Source organism: Leptodactylus fuscus, chromosome 8, assembly GCF_031893055.1.
Source record: "Leptodactylus fuscus isolate aLepFus1 chromosome 8, aLepFus1.hap2, whole genome shotgun sequence".
Lineage (NCBI taxonomy): Eukaryota > Metazoa > Chordata > Amphibia > Anura > Leptodactylidae > Leptodactylus > Leptodactylus fuscus.
The window spans coordinates 1,437,710-1,457,072 of NC_134272.1; the positions used below are offsets into that span (position 1 = coordinate 1,437,710).

Here is a 19,363-nt window from a genome sequence, read left to right on the forward strand (position 1 = left end):
GTCAGTACACAGAGGTCAGTACACAGAGGTCAGTACACAGGGGTCAGTACACGGAGGTCAGTACACAGAGGTCAGTACACAGGGGTCAGTACACAGAGGTCAGTACACAGAGGTCAGCATGTGGAGGTCAGTACACAGAGGTCAGTACACAGAGGTCAGTACACAGAGGTCAGTATGTGGAGGTCAGTACACAGAGGTCAGTACACGGAGGTCAGTACACGGAGGTCAGTACATAGAGGCCATTACACGGAGGTCATTACATAGAGGTCTGTACACAGAGGTCAGTACATAGAGGCCATTACACGGAGGTCATTACATAGAGGTCAGTACATAGAGGTCAGTACACAGAGGACAGTACACAGAGGTCAGTACACGGAGGTCAGTACACGGAGGTCAGTACACAGAGGTCAGTACACAGAGATCAGTACACGGAGGTCAGTATGTGGAGGTCAGTACACAGAGGTCAGTACACAGAGGTCAGTACACAGGGGTCAGTACACAGAGGTCAGTACACAGAGGTCAGCATGTGGAGGTCAGTATGTGGAGGTCATATGTGGAGGTCATATGTGGAGGTCAGTACACAGAGGTCAGTACACAGAGGTCAGTACACAGGGGTCAGTACACAGAGGTCAGTACACAGAGGTCAGTACACGGAGGTCAGTACACAGAGGTCAGTACACGGAGGTCAGTACACGGAGGTCAGTACACGGAGGTCAGTATGTGGAGGTCAGTACACAGAGGTCAGTACACAGAGGTCAGTACACGGAGGTCAGTACACAGAGGTCAGTACACAGAGGTCAGTACACGGAGGTCAGTACACAGAGGTCAGTACACAGGGGTCAGTACACAGAGGTCAGTACACAGAGGTCAGCATGTGGAGGTTAGTATGTGGAGGTCATATGTGGAGGTCATATGTGGAGGTCAGTACGTGGTTGAGACCTCCTAGCAGTGACCCTCACTAGTGGACATTTCTAGGGCACATTGTCCATTGTCTTATTCTGTGCCACGTAGCCGGGTCTACCAGAGCTTGTGAATGAGCAGGACAGTGAGGAAGAGGAGAAGGTGGAGGGAGGACGATGGTTCCCCTGAGCCGCTGGTGGGATCCGGTGGGGTGATGTCAGCAGGTATCAGCTGGAACTGTGGAACGTATTGCTTGATCCAGTCGGAATATGCGGTGACTCTGGTGTAGACACCTGGACGGTTTGGCATTGCACAGCCAAAACCCCAGCTGACCAGTCCAGCCAAGAGCCAAGCGCCATCCCACTGACAGGCCAGAGGACCTCCGGAGTCACCCTATGGGAGAGAAGAACAACATGGCTGTGAGGACGACAGGTCCGGGGCTCTGTACACTCTGTATCACCAACCCAATCATTTGTCATAACCATCTAAGGTGACACTGAGGACCTCCGGTGAGAGAAAGTCCCACCAGGACCAGACTGGAGAATGGGAATGTGCGGACATAAACAGTCTGGACCACATTTACTACAGTAGGGATGAATGGACGCTGGTGTAGGAAATGTGCCACATTTTTGGACATTTTTGGGTGGAGTGGTACAGTTATGGGGTTATTAGTACTATATGGTATGTGTAGGGTGGAGTGATACAGTTATGGGGTTATTAGTACTATATGGTATGTGTAGGGTGGAGTGATACAGTTATGGGGTTATTAGTACTATATGTTATGTGTAGGGTGGAGTGGTACAGTTATGGGGTTATTAGTACTATATGGTATGTGTAGGGTGGAGTGATACAGTTATGGGGTTGGTGTACTATATGTTATGTGTAGGGTGGAGTGGTACAGTTATGGGGTTGGAGTACTATATGTTATGTGTAGGGTGGAGTGATACAGTTATGGGGTTGGTGTACTATATGGTATGTGTAGGGTGGAGTGATACAGTTATGGGGTTATTAGTACTATATGGTATGTGTAGGGTGGAGTGGTACAGTTATGGGGTTGGTGTACTATATGGTATGTGTAGGGTGGAGTGGTACAGTTATGGGGTTGGAGTACTATATGGTATGTGTAGGGTGGAGTGATACAGTTATGGGGTTATTAGTACTATATGGTATGTGTAGGGTGGAGTGATACAGTTATGGGGTTGGAGCACTATATGGTATGTGTAGGGTGGAGTGATACAGTTATGGGGTTATTAGTACTATATGGTATGTGTAGGGTGGAGTGATACAGTTATGGGGTTATTAGTACTATATGTTATGTGTAGGGTGGAGTGGTACAGTTATGGGGTTATTAGTACTATATGGTATGTGTAGGGTGGAGTGGTACAGTTATGGGGTTATTAGTACTATATGGTATGTGTAGGGTGGAGTGGTACAGTTATGGGGTTGGAGCACTATATGGTATGTGTAGGGTGGAGTGATACAGTTATGGGGTTATTAGTACTATATGGTATGTGTAGGGTGGAGTGATACAGTTATGGGGTTGGAGCACTATATGGTATGTGTAGGGTGGAGTGATACAGTTATGGGGTTGGAGCACTATATGGTATGTGTAGGGTGGAGTGATACAGTTATGGGGTTGGAGCACTATATGGTATGTGTAGGGTGGAGTGATTCCGTTATGGGGTTGGAGCACTATATGGTATGTGTAGGGTGGAGTGGTACAGTTATGGGGTTGGAGCACTATATGGTATGTGTAGGGTGGAGTGGTACAGTTATGGGGTTGGAGTACTATATGATATGTGTAGGGTGGAGTGATACAGTTATGGGGTTGGAGTACTATATGGTATGTGTAGGGTGGAGTGATACAGTTATGGGGTTGGAGCACTATATGGTATGTGTAGGGTGGAGTGATACAGTTATGGGGTTGGAGCACTATATGGTATGTGTAGGGTGGAGTGATACAGTTATGGGGTTGGAGCACTATATGGTATGTGTAGGGTGGAGTGATACAGCTATGGGGTTGGAGTACTATATGGTGTGTGTAGGGTGGAGTGGTACAGTTATGGGGTTATTAGTACTATATGGTATGTGTAGGGTGGAGTGATACAGTTATGGGGTTGGAGCACTATATGGTATGTGTAGGGTGGAGTGGTACAGTTATGGGGTTATTAGTACTATATGGTATGTGTAGGGTGGAGTGGTACAGTTATGGGGTTATTAGTACTATATGGTATGTGTAGGGTGGAGTGATACAGTTATGGGGTTATTAGTACTATATGTTATGTGTAGGGTGGAGTGGTACAGTTATGGGGTTGGAGCACTATATGGTATGTGTAGGGTGGAGTGGTACAGTTATGGGGTTGGAGTACTATATGGTGTGTGTAGGGTGGAGTGATACAGTTATGGGGTGGGAGTACTATATGGTATGTGTAGGGTGGAGTGATACAGTTATGGGGTTGGAGCACTATATGGTATGTGTAGGGTGGAGTGATACAGTTATGGGGTTGGAGCACTATATGGTATGTGTAGGGTGGAGTGATACAGTTATGGGGTTGGAGCACTATATGGTATGTGTAGGGTGGAGTGATACAGTTATGGGGTTGGAGCACTATATGGTATGTGTAGGGTGGAGTGATACAGTTATGGGGTTGGTGTACTATATGTTATGTGTAGGGTGGAGTGGTACAGTTATGGGGTTGGAGTACTATATGGTATGTGTAGGGTGGAGTGATACAGTTATGGGGTTGGAGCACTATATGGTGTGTGTAGGGTGGAGTGATACAATTATGGGGTTGGAGTACTATATGGTGTGTGTAGGGTGGAGTGATACAGTTATGGGGTTGGAGTACTATATGGTGTGTGTAGGGTGGAGTGATACCGTTATGGGGTTATTAGTACTATATGGTATGTGTAGGGTGGAGTGATACAGTTATGGGGTTATTAGTACTATATGGTATGTGTAGGGTGGAGTGGTACAGTTATGGGGTTGGAGTACTATATGGTATGTGTAGGGTGGAGTGATACAGTTATGGGGTTGGAGTACTATATGGTATGTGTAGGGTGGAGTGATACAGTTATGGGGTTATTAGTACTATATGGTATGTGTAGGGTGGAGTGATACAGTTATGGGGTTGGAGCACTATATGGTATGTGTAGGGTGGAGTGATACAGTTATGGGGTTGGAGCACTATATGGTATGTGTAGGGTGGAGTGGTACAGTTATGGGGTTATTAGTACTATATGGTATGTGTAGGGTGGAGTGATTCCGTTATGGGGTTATTAGTACTATATGGTATGTGTAGGGTGGAGTGATACTGTTATGGGGTTGGAGTACTATATGGTATGTGTAGGGTGGAGTGATACTGTTATGGGGTTGGAGTACTATATGGTGTGTGTAGGGTGGAGTGATACTGTTATGGGGTTGGAGTACTATATGGTATGTGTAGGGTGGAGTGATACTGTTATGGGGTTGGAGTACTATATGGTGTGTGTAGGGTGGAGTGATACTGTTATGGGGTTATTAGTACTATATGGTGTGTGTAGGGTGGAGTGATACAGTTATGGGGTTGGAGTACTATATGGTATGTGTAGGGTAGAGTGATACTGTTATGGGGTTGGAGCACTATATGGTATGTGTAGGGTGGAGTGATACAGTTATGGGGTTGGAGTACTATATGGTATGTGTAGGGTGGAGTGATACAGTTATGGGGTTGGAGTACTATATGGTGTGTGTAGGGTGGAGTGATTCCGTTATGGGGTTATTAGTACTATATGGTATGTGTAGGGTGGAGTGATACTGTTATGGGGTTATTAGTACTATATGGTATGTGTAGGGTGGAGTGATACTGTTATGGGGTTGGAGTACTATATGGTATGTGTAGGGTGGAGTGATACAGTTATGGGGTTATTAGTACTATATGGTATGTGTAGGGTGGAGTGATACAGTTATGGGGTTATTAGTACTATATGGTATGTGTAGGGTGGAGTGATACAGTTATGGGGTTATTAGTACTATATGGTGTGTGTAGGGTGGAGTGATACAGTTATGGGGTTGGAGTACTATATGGTATGTTTAGGGTGGAGTGATACAGTTATGGGGTTGGAGTACTATATGGTGTGTGTAGGGTGGAGTGATACAGTTATGGGGTTATTAGTACTATATGGTATGTGTAGGGTGGAGTGGTACAGTTATGGGGTTGGAGCACTATATGGTATGTGTAGGGTGGAGTGATACAGTTATGGGGTTATTAGTACTATATGGTATGTGTAGGGTGGAGTGATACAGTTATGGGGTTGGAGCACTATATGGTATGTGTAGGGTGGAGTGATACAGTTATGGGGTTGGAGCACTATATGGTATGTGTAGGGTGGAGTGGTACAGTTATGGGGTTATTAGTACTATATGGTATGTGTAGGGTGGAGTGATTCCGTTATGGGGTTATTAGTACTATATGGTATGTGTAGGGTGGAGTGATACTGTTATGGGGTTGGAGTACTATATGGTATGTGTAGGGTGGAGTGATACTGTTATGGGGTTGGAGTACTATATGGTATGTGTAGGGTGGAGTGATACTGTTATGGGGTTGGAGTACTATATGGTGTGTGTAGGGTGGAGTGATACTGTTATGGGGTTATTAGTACTATATGGTGTGTGTAGGGTGGAGTGATTCCGTTATGGGGTTATTAGTACTATATGGTATGTGTAGGGTGGAGTGATTCCGTTATGGGGTTATTAGTACTATATGGTATGTGTAGGGTGGAGTGATACTGTTATGGGGTTGGAGTACTATATGGTATGTGTAGGGTGGAGTGATACTGTTATGGGGTTGGAGTACTATATGGTGTGTGTAGGGTGGAGTGATACTGTTATGGGGTTGGAGTACTATATGGTATGTGTAGGGTGGAGTGATACTGTTATGGGGTTGGAGTACTATATGGTGTGTGTAGGGTGGAGTGATACTGTTATGGGGTTATTAGTACTATATGGTGTGTGTAGGGTGGAGTGATACAGTTATGGGGTTGGAGTACTATATGGTATGTGTAGGGTAGAGTGATACTGTTATGGGGTTGGAGTACTATATGGTGTGTGTAGGGTGGAGTGATTCCGTTATGGGGTTATTAGTACTATATGGTATGTGTAGGGTGGAGTGATACTGTTATGGGGTTATTAGTACTATATGGTATGTGTAGGGTGGAGTGATACTGTTATGGGGTTGGAGTACTATATGGTATGTGTAGGGTGGAGTGATACAGTTATGGGGTTATTAGTACTATATGGTATGTGTAGGGTGGAGTGATACAGTTATGGGGTTATTAGTACTATATGGTATGTGTAGGGTGGAGTGATACAGTTATGGGGTTATTAGTACTATATGGTGTGTGTAGGGTGGAGTGATACAGTTATGGGGTTGGAGTACTATATGGTATGTTTAGGGTGGAGTGATACAGTTATGGGGTTGGAGTACTATATGGTGTGTGTAGGGTGGAGTGATACAGTTATGGGGTTATTAGTACTATATGGTATGTGTAGGGTGGAGTGATTCCGTTATGGGGTTATTAGTACTATATGGTATGTGTAGGGTGGAGTGATACTGTTATGGGGTTGGAGTACTATATGGTATGTGTAGGGTGGAGTGATACTGTTATGGGGTTGGAGTACTATATGGTATGTGTAGGGTGGAGTGATACTGTTATGGGGTTGGAGTACTATATGGTATGTGTAGGGTGGAGTGATACTGTTATGGGGTTGGAGTACTATATGGTGTGTGTAGGGTGGAGTGATTCCGTTATGGGGTTATTAGTACTATATGGTATGTGTAGGGTGGAGTGATACTGTTATGGGGTTATTAGTACTATATGGTATGTGTAGGGTGGAGTGATACTGTTATGGGGTTGGAGTACTATATGGTATGTGTAGGGTGGAGTGATACAGTTATGGGGTTATTAGTACTATATGGTATGTGTAGGGTGGAGTGGTACAGTTATGGGGTTATTAGTACTATATGGTATGTGTAGGGTGGAGTGATACAGTTATGGGGTTATTAGTACTATATGGTGTGTGTAGGGTGGAGTGATACAGTTATGGGGTTATTAGTACTATATGGTATGTGTAGGGTGGAGTGATACAGTTATGGGGTTATTAGTACTATATGGTATGTGTAGGGTGGAGTGATACTGTTATGGGGTTGGAGTACTATATGGTGTGTGTAGGGTGGAGTGATACAGTTATGGGGTTGGAGTACTATATGGTATGTGTAGGGTGGAGTGGTACAGTTATGGGGTTGGAGCACTATATGGTATGTGTAGGGTGGAGTGGTACAGTTATGGGGTTATTAGTACTATATGGTGTGTGTAGGGTGGAGTGATACAGTTATGGGGTTGGAGTACTATATGGTGTGTGTAGGGTGGAGTGATTCCGTTATGGGGTTATTAGTACTATATGGTATGTGTAGGGTGGAGTGATACTGTTATGGGGTTATTAGTACTATATGGTATGTGTAGGGTGGAGTGATACTGTTATGGGGTTGGAGTACTATATGGTATGTGTAGGGTGGAGTGATACAGTTATGGGGTTATTAGTACTATATGGTATGTGTAGGGTGGAGTGATACAGTTATGGGGTTATTAGTACTATATGGTATGTGTAGGGTGGAGTGATACAGTTATGGGGTTGGAGTACTATATGGTATGTTTAGGGTGGAGTGATACAGTTATGGGGTTGGAGTACTATATGGTGTGTGTAGGGTGGAGTGATACAGTTATGGGGTTATTAGTACTATATGGTGTGTGTAGGGTGGAGTGATACAGTTATGGGGTTGGAGTACTATATGGTATGTTTAGGGTGGAGTGATACAGTTATGGGGTTATTAGTACTATATGGTGTGTGTAGGGTGGAGTGATACAGTTATGGGGTTGGAGTACTATATGGTATGTGTAGGGTGGAGTGATACAGTTATGGGGTTATTAGTACTATATGGTGTGTGTAGGGTGGAGTGATACAGTTATGGGGTTGGAGTACTATATGGTATGTTTAGGGTGGAGTGATACAGTTATGGGGTTGGAGTACTATATGGTGTGTGTAGGGTGGAGTGATACAGTTATGGGGTTATTAGTACTATATGGTATGTGTAGGGTGGAGTGGTACAGTTATGGGGTTGGAGCACTATATGGTATGTGTAGGGTGGAGTGATACAGTTATGGGGTTGGAGTACTATATGGTATGTGTAGGGTGGAGTGATACAGTTATGGGGTTATTAGTACTATATGGTATGTGTAGGGTGGAGTGATACAGTTATGGGGTTGGAGCACTATATGGTATGTGTAGGGTGGAGTGATACAGTTATGGGGTTGGAGCACTATATGGTATGTGTAGGGTGGAGTGGTACAGTTATGGGGTATTAGTACTATATGGTATGTGTAGGGTGGAGTGGTACAGTTATGGGGTTGGAGTACTATATGGTGTGTGTAGGGTGGAGTGATTCCGTTATGGGGTTATTAGTACTATATGGTATGTGTAGGGTGGAGTGATACTGTTATGGGGTTGGAGTACTATATGGTATGTGTAGGGTGGAGTGATACTGTTATGGGGTTGGAGTACTATATGGTATGTGTAGGGTGGAGTGATACTGTTATGGGGTTGGAGTACTATATGGTGTGTGTAGGGTTGAGTGATACTGTTATGGGGTTATTAGTACTATATGGTGTGTGTAGGGTGGAGTGATACAGTTATGGGGTTGGAGCACTATATGGTATGTGTAGGGTGGAGTGATACAGTTATGGGGTTATTAGTACTATATGGTGTGTGTAGGGTGGAGTGATACAGTTATGGGGTTGGAGCACTATATGGTATGTGTAGGGTGGAGTGATACAGTTATGGGGTTATTAGTACTATATGGTGTGTATAGGGTGGAGTGATACAGTTATGGGGTTATTAGTACTATATGGTATGTGTAGGGTGGAGTGATACTGTTATGGGGTTATTAGTACTATATGGTGTGTGTAGGGTGGAGTGATACAGTTATGGGGTTGGAGTACTATATGGTGTGTGTAGGGTGGAGTGATTCCGTTATGGGGTTATTAGTACTATATGGTATGTGTAGGGTGGAGTGATACAGTTATGGGGTTATTAGTACTATATGGTGTGTGTAGGGTGGAGTGATACAGTTATGGGGTTATTAGTACTATATGGTGTGTGTAGGGTGGAGTGATACAGTTATGGGGTTATTAGTACTATATGGTATGTGTAGGGTGGAGTGATACTGTTATGGGGTTGGAGTACTATATGGTATGTGTAGGGTGGAGTGATACAGTTATGGGGTTATTAGTACTATATGGTATGTGTAGGGTGGAGTGGTACAGTTATGGGGTTATTAGTACTATATGGTATGTGTAGGGTGGAGTGATACAGTTATGGGGTTATTAGTACTATATGGTATGTGTAGGGTGGAGTGATACAGTTATGGGGTTGGAGCACTATATGGTATGTGTAGGGTGGAGTGATTCCGTTATGGGGTTATTAGTACTATATGGTATGTGTAGGGTGGAGTGATACAGTTATGGGGTTGGAGCACTATATGGTATGTGTAGGGTGGAGTGATACAGTTATGGGGTTATTAGTACTATATGGTGTGTGTAGGGTGGAGTGATACAGTTATGGGGTTATTAGTACTATATGGTATGTGTAGGGTGGAGTGATACAGTTATGGGGTTATTAGTACTATATGGTGTGTGTAGGGTGGAGTGATACAGTTATGGGGTTATTAGTACTATATGGTATGTGTAGGGTGGAGTGATACTGTTATGGGGTTGGAGTACTATATGGTGTGTGTAGGGTGGAGTGGTACAGTTATGGGGTTGGAGCACTATATGGTATGTGTAGGGTGGAGTGGTACAGTTATGGGGTTATTAGTACTATATGGTGTGTGTAGGGTGGAGTGATACAGTTATGGGGTTGGAGTACTATATGGTGTGTGTAGGGTGGAGTGGTACAGTTATGGGGTTATTAGTACTATATGGTATGTGTAGGGTGGAGTGGTACAGTTATGGGGTTATTAGTACTATATGGTGTGTGTAGGGTGGAGTGATACAGTTATGGGGTTGGAGTACTATATGGTGTGTGTAGGGTGGAGTGATACAGTTATGGGGTTGGAGTACTATATGGTATGTGTAGGGTGGAGTGATTTCGTTATGTCTTTCTGTCCCACCTCCAGTCTTGTTTATTGACCGGCCCGGTCTTGGTATTCCTTCACTCAGTGCAGCCTTGGTAACAATAGTTCCTGATCTCCTTGTACTTTTTACACCTCGGTGGGTCTCGTAGACTTGAGGACCCTTTAGTTCTGGGTTAGGACTACTTGCTATTTTATATAATGTGTTAACCTCTTGGTCAAGGAGAAGACGTCTTGGTTACCTGGCAGGCGTCCTTCTGGCCTTCCTTGAATCCTGCACAGATCATGTCCCAGCGTATTAAGGTGTCATTGATGGTTGCTGTGGGGTTATTGATGTGGTACATGGCGTCGCACTCTGCCCGGTCTATGATGGGGAGCTGGACCTTCTGTAGAGTCTGAGGTGGTGGGAGACTCACTGAAACAACATATTATTACTTTGGTTAGATCTTAGGTTGTCCATTGAGTCTTCCTTCCTACTACATCTTAGAACCAAAACTGACCCTGGAACAGACCCTCTACAAGAAGAATGAAGGGGATCTAGGGAACGACTCCTAACCTAAGAGAGTCTTGTACCTCAAGACGTTCATTAATGGCATGACCACTGGAGACCGCGGACAAGTTACCGCACATACAGTATTCCGGATTACTAGGCTGCTGGACTCTTTATGGATGACACAATTGATTGGATTCATGGCCAAATCCAACCAAACCTTCCCATTGACATGACTGACCAGTCCAAAGCCTTATCCTATTCTGAACAAGAGAAGACCAGGGTCATTACTGAAGACAACTGACGTGAAGAGAAGAAGCTAGAAGACAATGGTGCCGGTTCTGAGCTGTTTTCTTCTCGAGGACGTCAGGTCTTCAGACTTCTCATGTTTCTTGTCATTGTCTCCATTCTTGTTGCTGGTCATCCTTTCCCTCGTCTTCTGCTTCTCCATAGTTGTCCTTCAATGATCTCCATGATAGGTCTGGTATGAGATGAAAACTAAGATGGTCCAGTTGTGTTTCATGGGAAGGTCGAGGAGGATTTGTTTTTTTCACTCTCATGAAATCTACATTTCTTAAGCATCAAGTCCTTCTTGCCCAGTCTCACCAGTGCCACAGACTGGAGATTTCTATGTATTTTGTAGATCTTCATCACGATGACCCAAACAAAGGACCTGTAGCTACAACCCCTGGGTGATCCAGTCACCTGCTCTAGGTCTATTCACATTGATACTCATTATTACTATTATTAGTCGTTACCTCCAGACTTGATGGATCCCCAGCCAGTCACAAAGCAGTTGAGGGCACTTGGAAACTGGACATCTTGGGTGGGGACGCAGATGGGCATCACATAATCTGTATACTGCACTGGGTTTTGGAGTTTGACCAGGGCGATATCACCGCTAGAGCCTGGACGCTCATATAGAGGGTGGATAAAAATGGTGCTGACCCCAGACATGATGCCAGTGGGTATAGACAGCTGGTACGCTCCCAGATTCACCGTATAGTCTGCGTTTGTGTAGGGTCTGATGTGGAAAGAAGAAGGTGGAGTGAGTGTGACAGTGTATGAGAGCGGTGACATATCAGCAGGACGCCATGTCCACCACCGCCGCCTCTTACCGGATGAAGCAGTGAGCCGCACTCAGCACCCACTGGCTGTCAATCATCACTCCGCCACAGATGTGTAAGCCATTTTTTCTCAAGCTTATCTGCCAAGGCCACTCTCCATAGAAGGCGTCCTGTCCACCCACGATACGATCTGATGTCACAGGCTTTCCACAACCTATAGACAACCAGCAACAACTTGTCACTTACTACAAACATGACTTAGTATGGAAGGACAAGATGGAGAGAAGGGAGCACTTACCTATGTAAGTCAGTGCAGGCTGGAAAGCTGCAAGACAAAAACTTTACTTAATGAGTATTCTCCATAGTAATAACAAGGTACATGATCGGGGGATGACCTCCTCGCCACTCACTGGGCGCCATATTCACAGGGAGTGGCTACTGTCATAAATGTCACCAGTTGTTAATTCTATCAAACGTCAGTCACTGTTCAGTCATCCCTGGGGGGCGCTGTCACCTGCAGAACATGAATCTGCCCCAACCAGACTCACAGAGCTGCAAGGTGAGAAATACAAGAAGCAGAAACAAATGTATAAAGTGATAGGACTACAGACTATGAGCTACTTACCGAGATATCCCACTAGTGCAACATAATAACCTCCAACTACAGGTGCAACATAATAACCTCCAACTACAGGTGCAACATAATAACCTCCAACTACAGGTGCAACATAATAATCACTAACTACAGGTGCAACATAATAATCACTAACTACAGGTGCAACATAATTACCTCCAACTACAGGTGCAACATAATAACCTCCAACTACAGGTGCAACATAATAATCACTAACTACAGGTGCAACATAATAATCACTAACTACAGGTGCAACATAATAACCTCCAACTACAGGTGCAACATAATAACCTCCAACTACAGGTGCAACATAATAATCACTAACTACAGGTGCAACATAATAATCACTAACTACAGGTGCAACATAATAACCTCCAACTACAGGTGCAACATAATAATCACTAACTACAGGTGCAACATAATAACCTCCAACTACAGGTGCAACATAATAATCACTAACTACAGGTGCAACATAATAATCACTAACTACAGGTGCAACATAATAACCTCCAACTACAGGTGCAACATAATAACCTCCAACTACAGGTGCAACATAATAATCACTAACTACAGGTGCAACATAATAACCTCCAACTACAGGTGCAACATAATAATCACTAACTACAGGTGCAACATAATAATCACTAACTACAGGTGCAACATAATTACCTCCAACTACAGGTGCAACATAATAACCTCCAACTACAGGTGCAACATAATAATCACTAACTACAGGTGCAACATAATAATCACTAACTACAGGTGTAACATAATAACCTCCAACTACAGGTGCAACATAATAACCTCCAACTACAGGTGCAACATAATAACCTCCAACTACAGGTGCAACATAATAATCACTAACTACAGGTGCAACATAATAATCACTAACTACAGGTGCAACATAATTACCTCCAACTACAGGTGCAACATAATAACCTCCAACTACAGGTGTAGCATAATAACCTCCAACTACAGGTGCAACATAATAACCTCCAACTACAGGTGTAACATAATTACCTCCAACTACAGGTCCAACATAATAACCTCCAACTACAGGTGCAACATAATAACCTCCAACTACAGGTGCAACATAATAACCTCCAACTACAGGTGCAACATAATAACCTCCAACTACAGGTGCAACATAATAACCTCCAACTACAGGTGCAACATAATAACCTCCAACTACAGGTGCAACATAATAACCTCCAACTACAGGTGCAACATAATAATCACTAACTACAGGTGCAACATAATAATCACTAACTACAGGTGCAACATAATTACCTCCAACTACAGGTGCAACATAATAACCTCCAACTACAGGTGCAACATAATAACCTCCAACTACAGGTGCAACATAATAACCTCCAACTACAGGTGCAACATAATAACCTCCAACTACAGGTGCAACATAATAACCTCCAACTACAGGTGCAACATAATAACCTCCAACTACAGGTGCAACATAATAACCTCCAACTACAGGTGCAACATAATAACCTCCAACTACAGGTGCAACATAATAATCACTAACTACAGGTGCAACATAATAATCACTAACTACAGGTGCAACATAATAACCTCCAACTACAGGTGCAACATAATAATCACTAACTACAGGTGCAACATAATTACCTCCAACTACAGGTGCAACATAATAACCTCCAACTACAGGTGCAACATAATAACCTCCAACTACAGGTGCAACATAATAACCTCCAACTACAGGTGCAACATAATAACCTCCAACTACAGGTGCAACATAATAACCTCCAACTACAGGTGCAACATAATAATCACTAACTACAGGTGCAACATAATAATCACTAACTACAGGTGCAACATAATTACCTCCAACTACAGGTGCAACATAATAACCTCCAACTACAGGTGTAACATAATAACCACTAACTACAGGTCCAACATAATAACCTCCAACTACAGGTGTAGCATAATAATCACTAACTACAGGTGCAACATAATTACCTCCAACTACAGGTGCAACATAATAACCTCCAACTACAGGTGCAACATAATAACCTCCAACTACAGGTGCAACATAATAACCTCCAACTACAGGTCCAACATAATAACCTCCAACTACAGGTGCAACATAATAACCTCCAACTACAGGTGCAACATAATAATCACTAACTACAGGTACAACATAATAATCACTAACTACAGGTGCAACATAATTACCTCCAACTACAGGTGCAACATAATAACCTCCAACTACAGGTGTAACATAATAACCACTAACTACAGGTCCAACATAATAACCTCCAACTACAGGTGTAGCATAATAACCTCCAACTACAGGTGCAACATAATAACCTCCAACTACAGGTGTAACATAATTACCTCCAACTACAGGTCCAACATAATAACCTCCAACTACAGGTGTAGCATAATAACCTCCAACTACAGGTCCAACATAATAACCTCCAACTACAGGTGTAACATAATAACCACTAACTACAGGTGCAACATAATAACCTCCAACTACAGGTCCAACATAATAACCTCCAACTACAGGTGCAACATAATTACCTCCAACTACAGGTGCAACATAATAACCTCCAACTACAGGTGTAACATAATAACCTCCAACTACAGGTGTAGCATAATAACCTCCAACTACAGGTCCAACATAATAACCTCCAACTACAGGTGTAACATAATAACCTCCAACTACAGGTCCAACATAATAACCTCCAACTACAGGTGCAACATAATAACCTCCAACTACAGGTCCAACATAATAACCTCCAACTACAGGTGCAACATAATAACCTCCAACTACAGGTGCAACATAATAATCACTAACTACAGGTACAACATAATAATCACTAACTACAGGTGCAACATAATTACCTCCAACTACAGGTGTAACATAATAACCTCCAACTACAGGTGTAGCATAATAACCTCCAACTACAGGTGCAACATAATAACCTCCAACTACAGGTGCAACATAATAACCTCCAACTACAGGTCCAACATAATAACCTCCAACTACAGGTGCAACATAATAACCTCCAACTACAGGTGCAACATAATAACCTCCAACTACAGGTGCAACATAATAACCTCCAACTACAGGTGCAACATAATAATCACTAACTACAGGTACAACATAATAATCACTAACTACAGGTGCAACATAATTACCTCCAACTACAGGTGCAACATAATAACCTCCAACTACAGGTGTAACATAATAACCACTAACTACAGGTCCAACATAATAACCTCCAACTACAGGTGTAGCATAATAACCTCCAACTACAGGTGCAACATAATAACCTCCAACTACAGGTGTAACATAATTACCTCCAACTACAGGTCCAACATAATAACCTCCAACTACAGGTGTAGCATAATAACCTCCAACTACAGGTCCAACATAATAACCTCCAACTACAGGTGTAACATAATAACCACTAACTACAGGTGCAACATAATAACCTCCAACTACAGGTCCAACATAATAACCTCCAACTACAGGTGCAACATAATTACCTCCAACTACAGGTGCAACATAATAACCTCCAACTACAGGTGCAACATAATAACCTCCAACTACAGGTGTAGCATAATAACCTCCAACTACAGGTCCAACATAATAACCTCCAACTACAGGTGTAACATAATAACCTCCAACTACAGGTGCAACATAATAACCTCCAACTACAGGTCCAACATAATAACCTCCAACTACAGGTGCAACATAATAACCTCCAACTACAGGTGCAACATAATAACCTCCAACTACAGGTCCAACATAATAACCTCCAACTACAGGTGCAACATAATAACCTCCAACTACAGGTGCAACACAATAATCACTAACTACAGGTACAACATAATAATCACTAACTACAGGTGCAACATAATTACCTCCAACTACAGGTGCAACATAATAACCTCCAACTACAGGTGTAGCATAATAACCTCCAACTACAGGTGCAACATAATAACCTCCAACTACAGGTGCAACATAATAACCTCCAACTACAGGTGCAACATAATAACCTCCAACTACAGGTGCAACATAATAACCTCCAACTACAGGTCCAACATAATAACCTCCAACTACAGGTGCAACATAATAACCTCCAACTACAGGTGCAACATAATAATCACTAACTACAGGTACAACATAATAATCACTAACTACAGGTGCAACATAATTACCTCCAACTACAGGTGCAACATAATAACCTCCAACTACAGGTGCAACATAATAACCTCCAACTACAGGTGCAACATAATAACCTCCAACTACAGGTGCAACATAATAACCTCCAACTACAGGTGCAACATAATAACCTCCAACTACAGGTGCAACATAATAACCTCCAACTACAGCTGCAACATAATAACCTCCAACTACAGGTGCAACATAATAACCACTAACTACAGCTGCAACATAATAACCTCCAATTACAGCTGCAACATAATAACCTCCAACTACAGCTGCAACATTGTAACCACTAACCACAGGTGCAACTTTATAAAGAAGGGCAAAAAGAAACAGAATGACAAGAGGAAGAAGAAGCCAGATTTACTATTGTTATTACAATTAGACTCTACATTAGAAGTAAAGGTTCTTTACCATGTTATACATGTGTGGTTGTGGCTCCTCATAATAATCAGCCTGGCTTAAACATGCCAAGATTTGCCTAAATTGTGTTGTAAAATAGTGTCTCAGACTAAGCCAAGTAATAGGTGACATACACATAGACTAGGCGGTGATACGGCAGATTTCTCATCCAGCATCAGTCACTGTGATAAATCTGGTGTAGTATCAGAATGACATGGAGTTTACTGTAACTAATAGAGATGAGCAAACAGTAAAATATTCGATATTTGTTCCGAACAGCCGCTCAATATTCAACTATTTGAACGAATATGGAACCCCATTATAGTCTATGGGAGAAAATGCTTCGTTTCAGGGGATCCCACCATTCTACTCAGGAGAGTCACCAAGTCCACTATGACACCCCAGGAAATGATGCCAACACCTCTGCAATGTAACTGGGCCAGCAGGGGGAGCAAGTCTGGGGGCATCTAACAAGCCCAAGTCACTGTATTACATCGGGATCCCTGTCAGCTTGCGATATGCCGGAGCTGACTTTTTCCCATAGGAATGCATTGACCAGCGTTGATTGGCCAGTGTACAGCATTCGGCCATCTGATGTAGCAGTGCTGAGTGTGCATTGAACCATGTTGCACACTCAGCTCTGCTATATCTCTGTGTGTGCTGAGCTCTGCTGTTTCTCCGTGTAGCAGAGCTGTGTCAGCACTGCTATATCTGAGATCGGAGCACAATTCAGACTGCTGTGGACGGATCTTAGACTCCGCCTCCTCCGGCAGAACCAGTGTTGATTGGCCAAATGCTGTACACTGGCCAATCAACGCTGGTCAATGCGTTCCTATGGGAAAAAGTCAGCTCCCGCATATCACAAGCTGAGAGGGATCCCAACCAGATAGCGCCCCAAAGATCTGGGTGACATCCCCCCTAAATAAAGGTAACCCCTAGCTAACCCTGCCTGTACATCTGTCCCTGTCTCACAGTCACATAGGTCACAGTCCCAAATTAATCGAATGTTATATCCACCATTTGTATAAATTGGAGGTCACCTGATTTCGGCCGCCAATTCCTTTTTCCGATATTTTTCCGATGCCTCCGTTGTCGTAGTTCCCGTTCCACCTCTCCTGCGCAGTTATTGGTGCAAAAAAACGCACAGGGGAAGGTGGGAGGAGAAACAAATTTTTACTGCGTGTGCCTCGTGGTATTAGATTGGAATCGCACACCTCGAACGGCCTGGTATCCGAAGGAACGGCGCTCGCTCACCTCTAGTAACTATTGGTAAATCTGGACCAAAGAGGACAAAGACCGAGAACAGGAAGATGAAGACTAAGAAAGAAAAGAGTGGGTTGACGGTGCGGGACATCCCAGGGGCTTCTCTCAGGCTTTTTGGGGCCGTTCATGGAGATGGCCATAGTTAGACCATCAGAGACTGGTGAGGTCATGTGACCATGGGCCACGTCTGGAGAAGATCAGATCTGCTACCATGTGTAGTGCTCACCTGCAGATAGAAAAAGCAGTAACGTCCACTTATGATGCTGCTTCATGGTTCCAGGGGTGGAAGGGTGGACTGTTGGTCCCATCGATAAGTCTGTGTCCAGCGAACGGCCCCTCCACAGCTCAGGCGGAGCGGTGCGGAGCAAAGACGATGGATAATGAGATACCTGGTTAGAGAACTGAGGACACCACCAATAACCAGCCTGGGAAGTATCTGGAGACTCCTGCAGACCGGCTTGTAGTCTGACGAGAGGATCACTCACCTGATGGAGGGCTTATGGAAGGTTCCCTCCTATACATCTCCCTTATAACCTCCGCCCCTCATAAAGTCCTATTGTATCTCCACCCTGAGTGATTCACCCCGGTCTATAGATGGCCGCTCCCTGCCAGAGGTCTCCACATGTGGGGCTGACACAATAGAGAAATCTGACGACTGCAGCGCCCATCACTGCACCGATCCCGACCAGCGCCCATCACTGCACCCATCCCGACAAGCGCCCATCACTGCACCGATCCCGACCAGCGCCCATCACTGCACCCATCCCGACAAGCGCCCATCACTGCACAGATCCCGACCAGCGCCCATCACTGCACCCATCCCGACCAGCGCCCATCACTGCACCCATCCCGACCAGCGCCCATCACTGCACCGATCCCAACCAGCACCCATCACTGCACCGATCCCGACCAGCGCCCATCACTGCACCCATCCCGACCAGCGCCCATCACTGCACCCATCCCGACAAGCGCCCATCACTGCACCGATCCCGACCAGCGCCCATCACTGCACCCATCCCGACCAGCGCCCATCACTGCACCCATCCCGACCAGCGCCCATCACTGCACCGATCCCAACCAGCACCCATCACTGCACACATCCCGACCAGCGCCCATCACTGCACCGATCCCGACCCCAATTATCGGCTTCCTACAATTCCTTTCAGATTAGTTTATGTTTTAGCTTTCACAAATTATTTGCATCTTTTTATAGATTTATTATCAGGAGCG

The 19,363-nt window shown here is 44.1% G+C and overlaps 1 protein-coding gene across 1 annotated transcript; it reads right to left on the minus strand.

Annotated features, from left to right (window-relative positions):
* Positions 1-990: 990 nt before the first annotated feature.
* LOC142217703 (serine protease 27-like) lies at positions 991-18,454 on the minus strand. Its single transcript, XM_075286050.1, has 6 exons — positions 18,360-18,454; positions 11,920-11,946; positions 11,673-11,835; positions 11,313-11,578; positions 10,307-10,479; positions 991-1,293 (listed from the first exon to the last, which is right to left on the minus strand). Exons 1-6 carry the CDS (start codon positions 18,439-18,441, stop codon positions 1,018-1,020), a joined length of 987 nt encoding a protein of 328 aa, XP_075142151.1. The 5' UTR covers positions 18,442-18,454; the 3' UTR covers positions 991-1,017.
* Between the last annotated feature and the right edge of the window lie 909 nt (positions 18,455-19,363).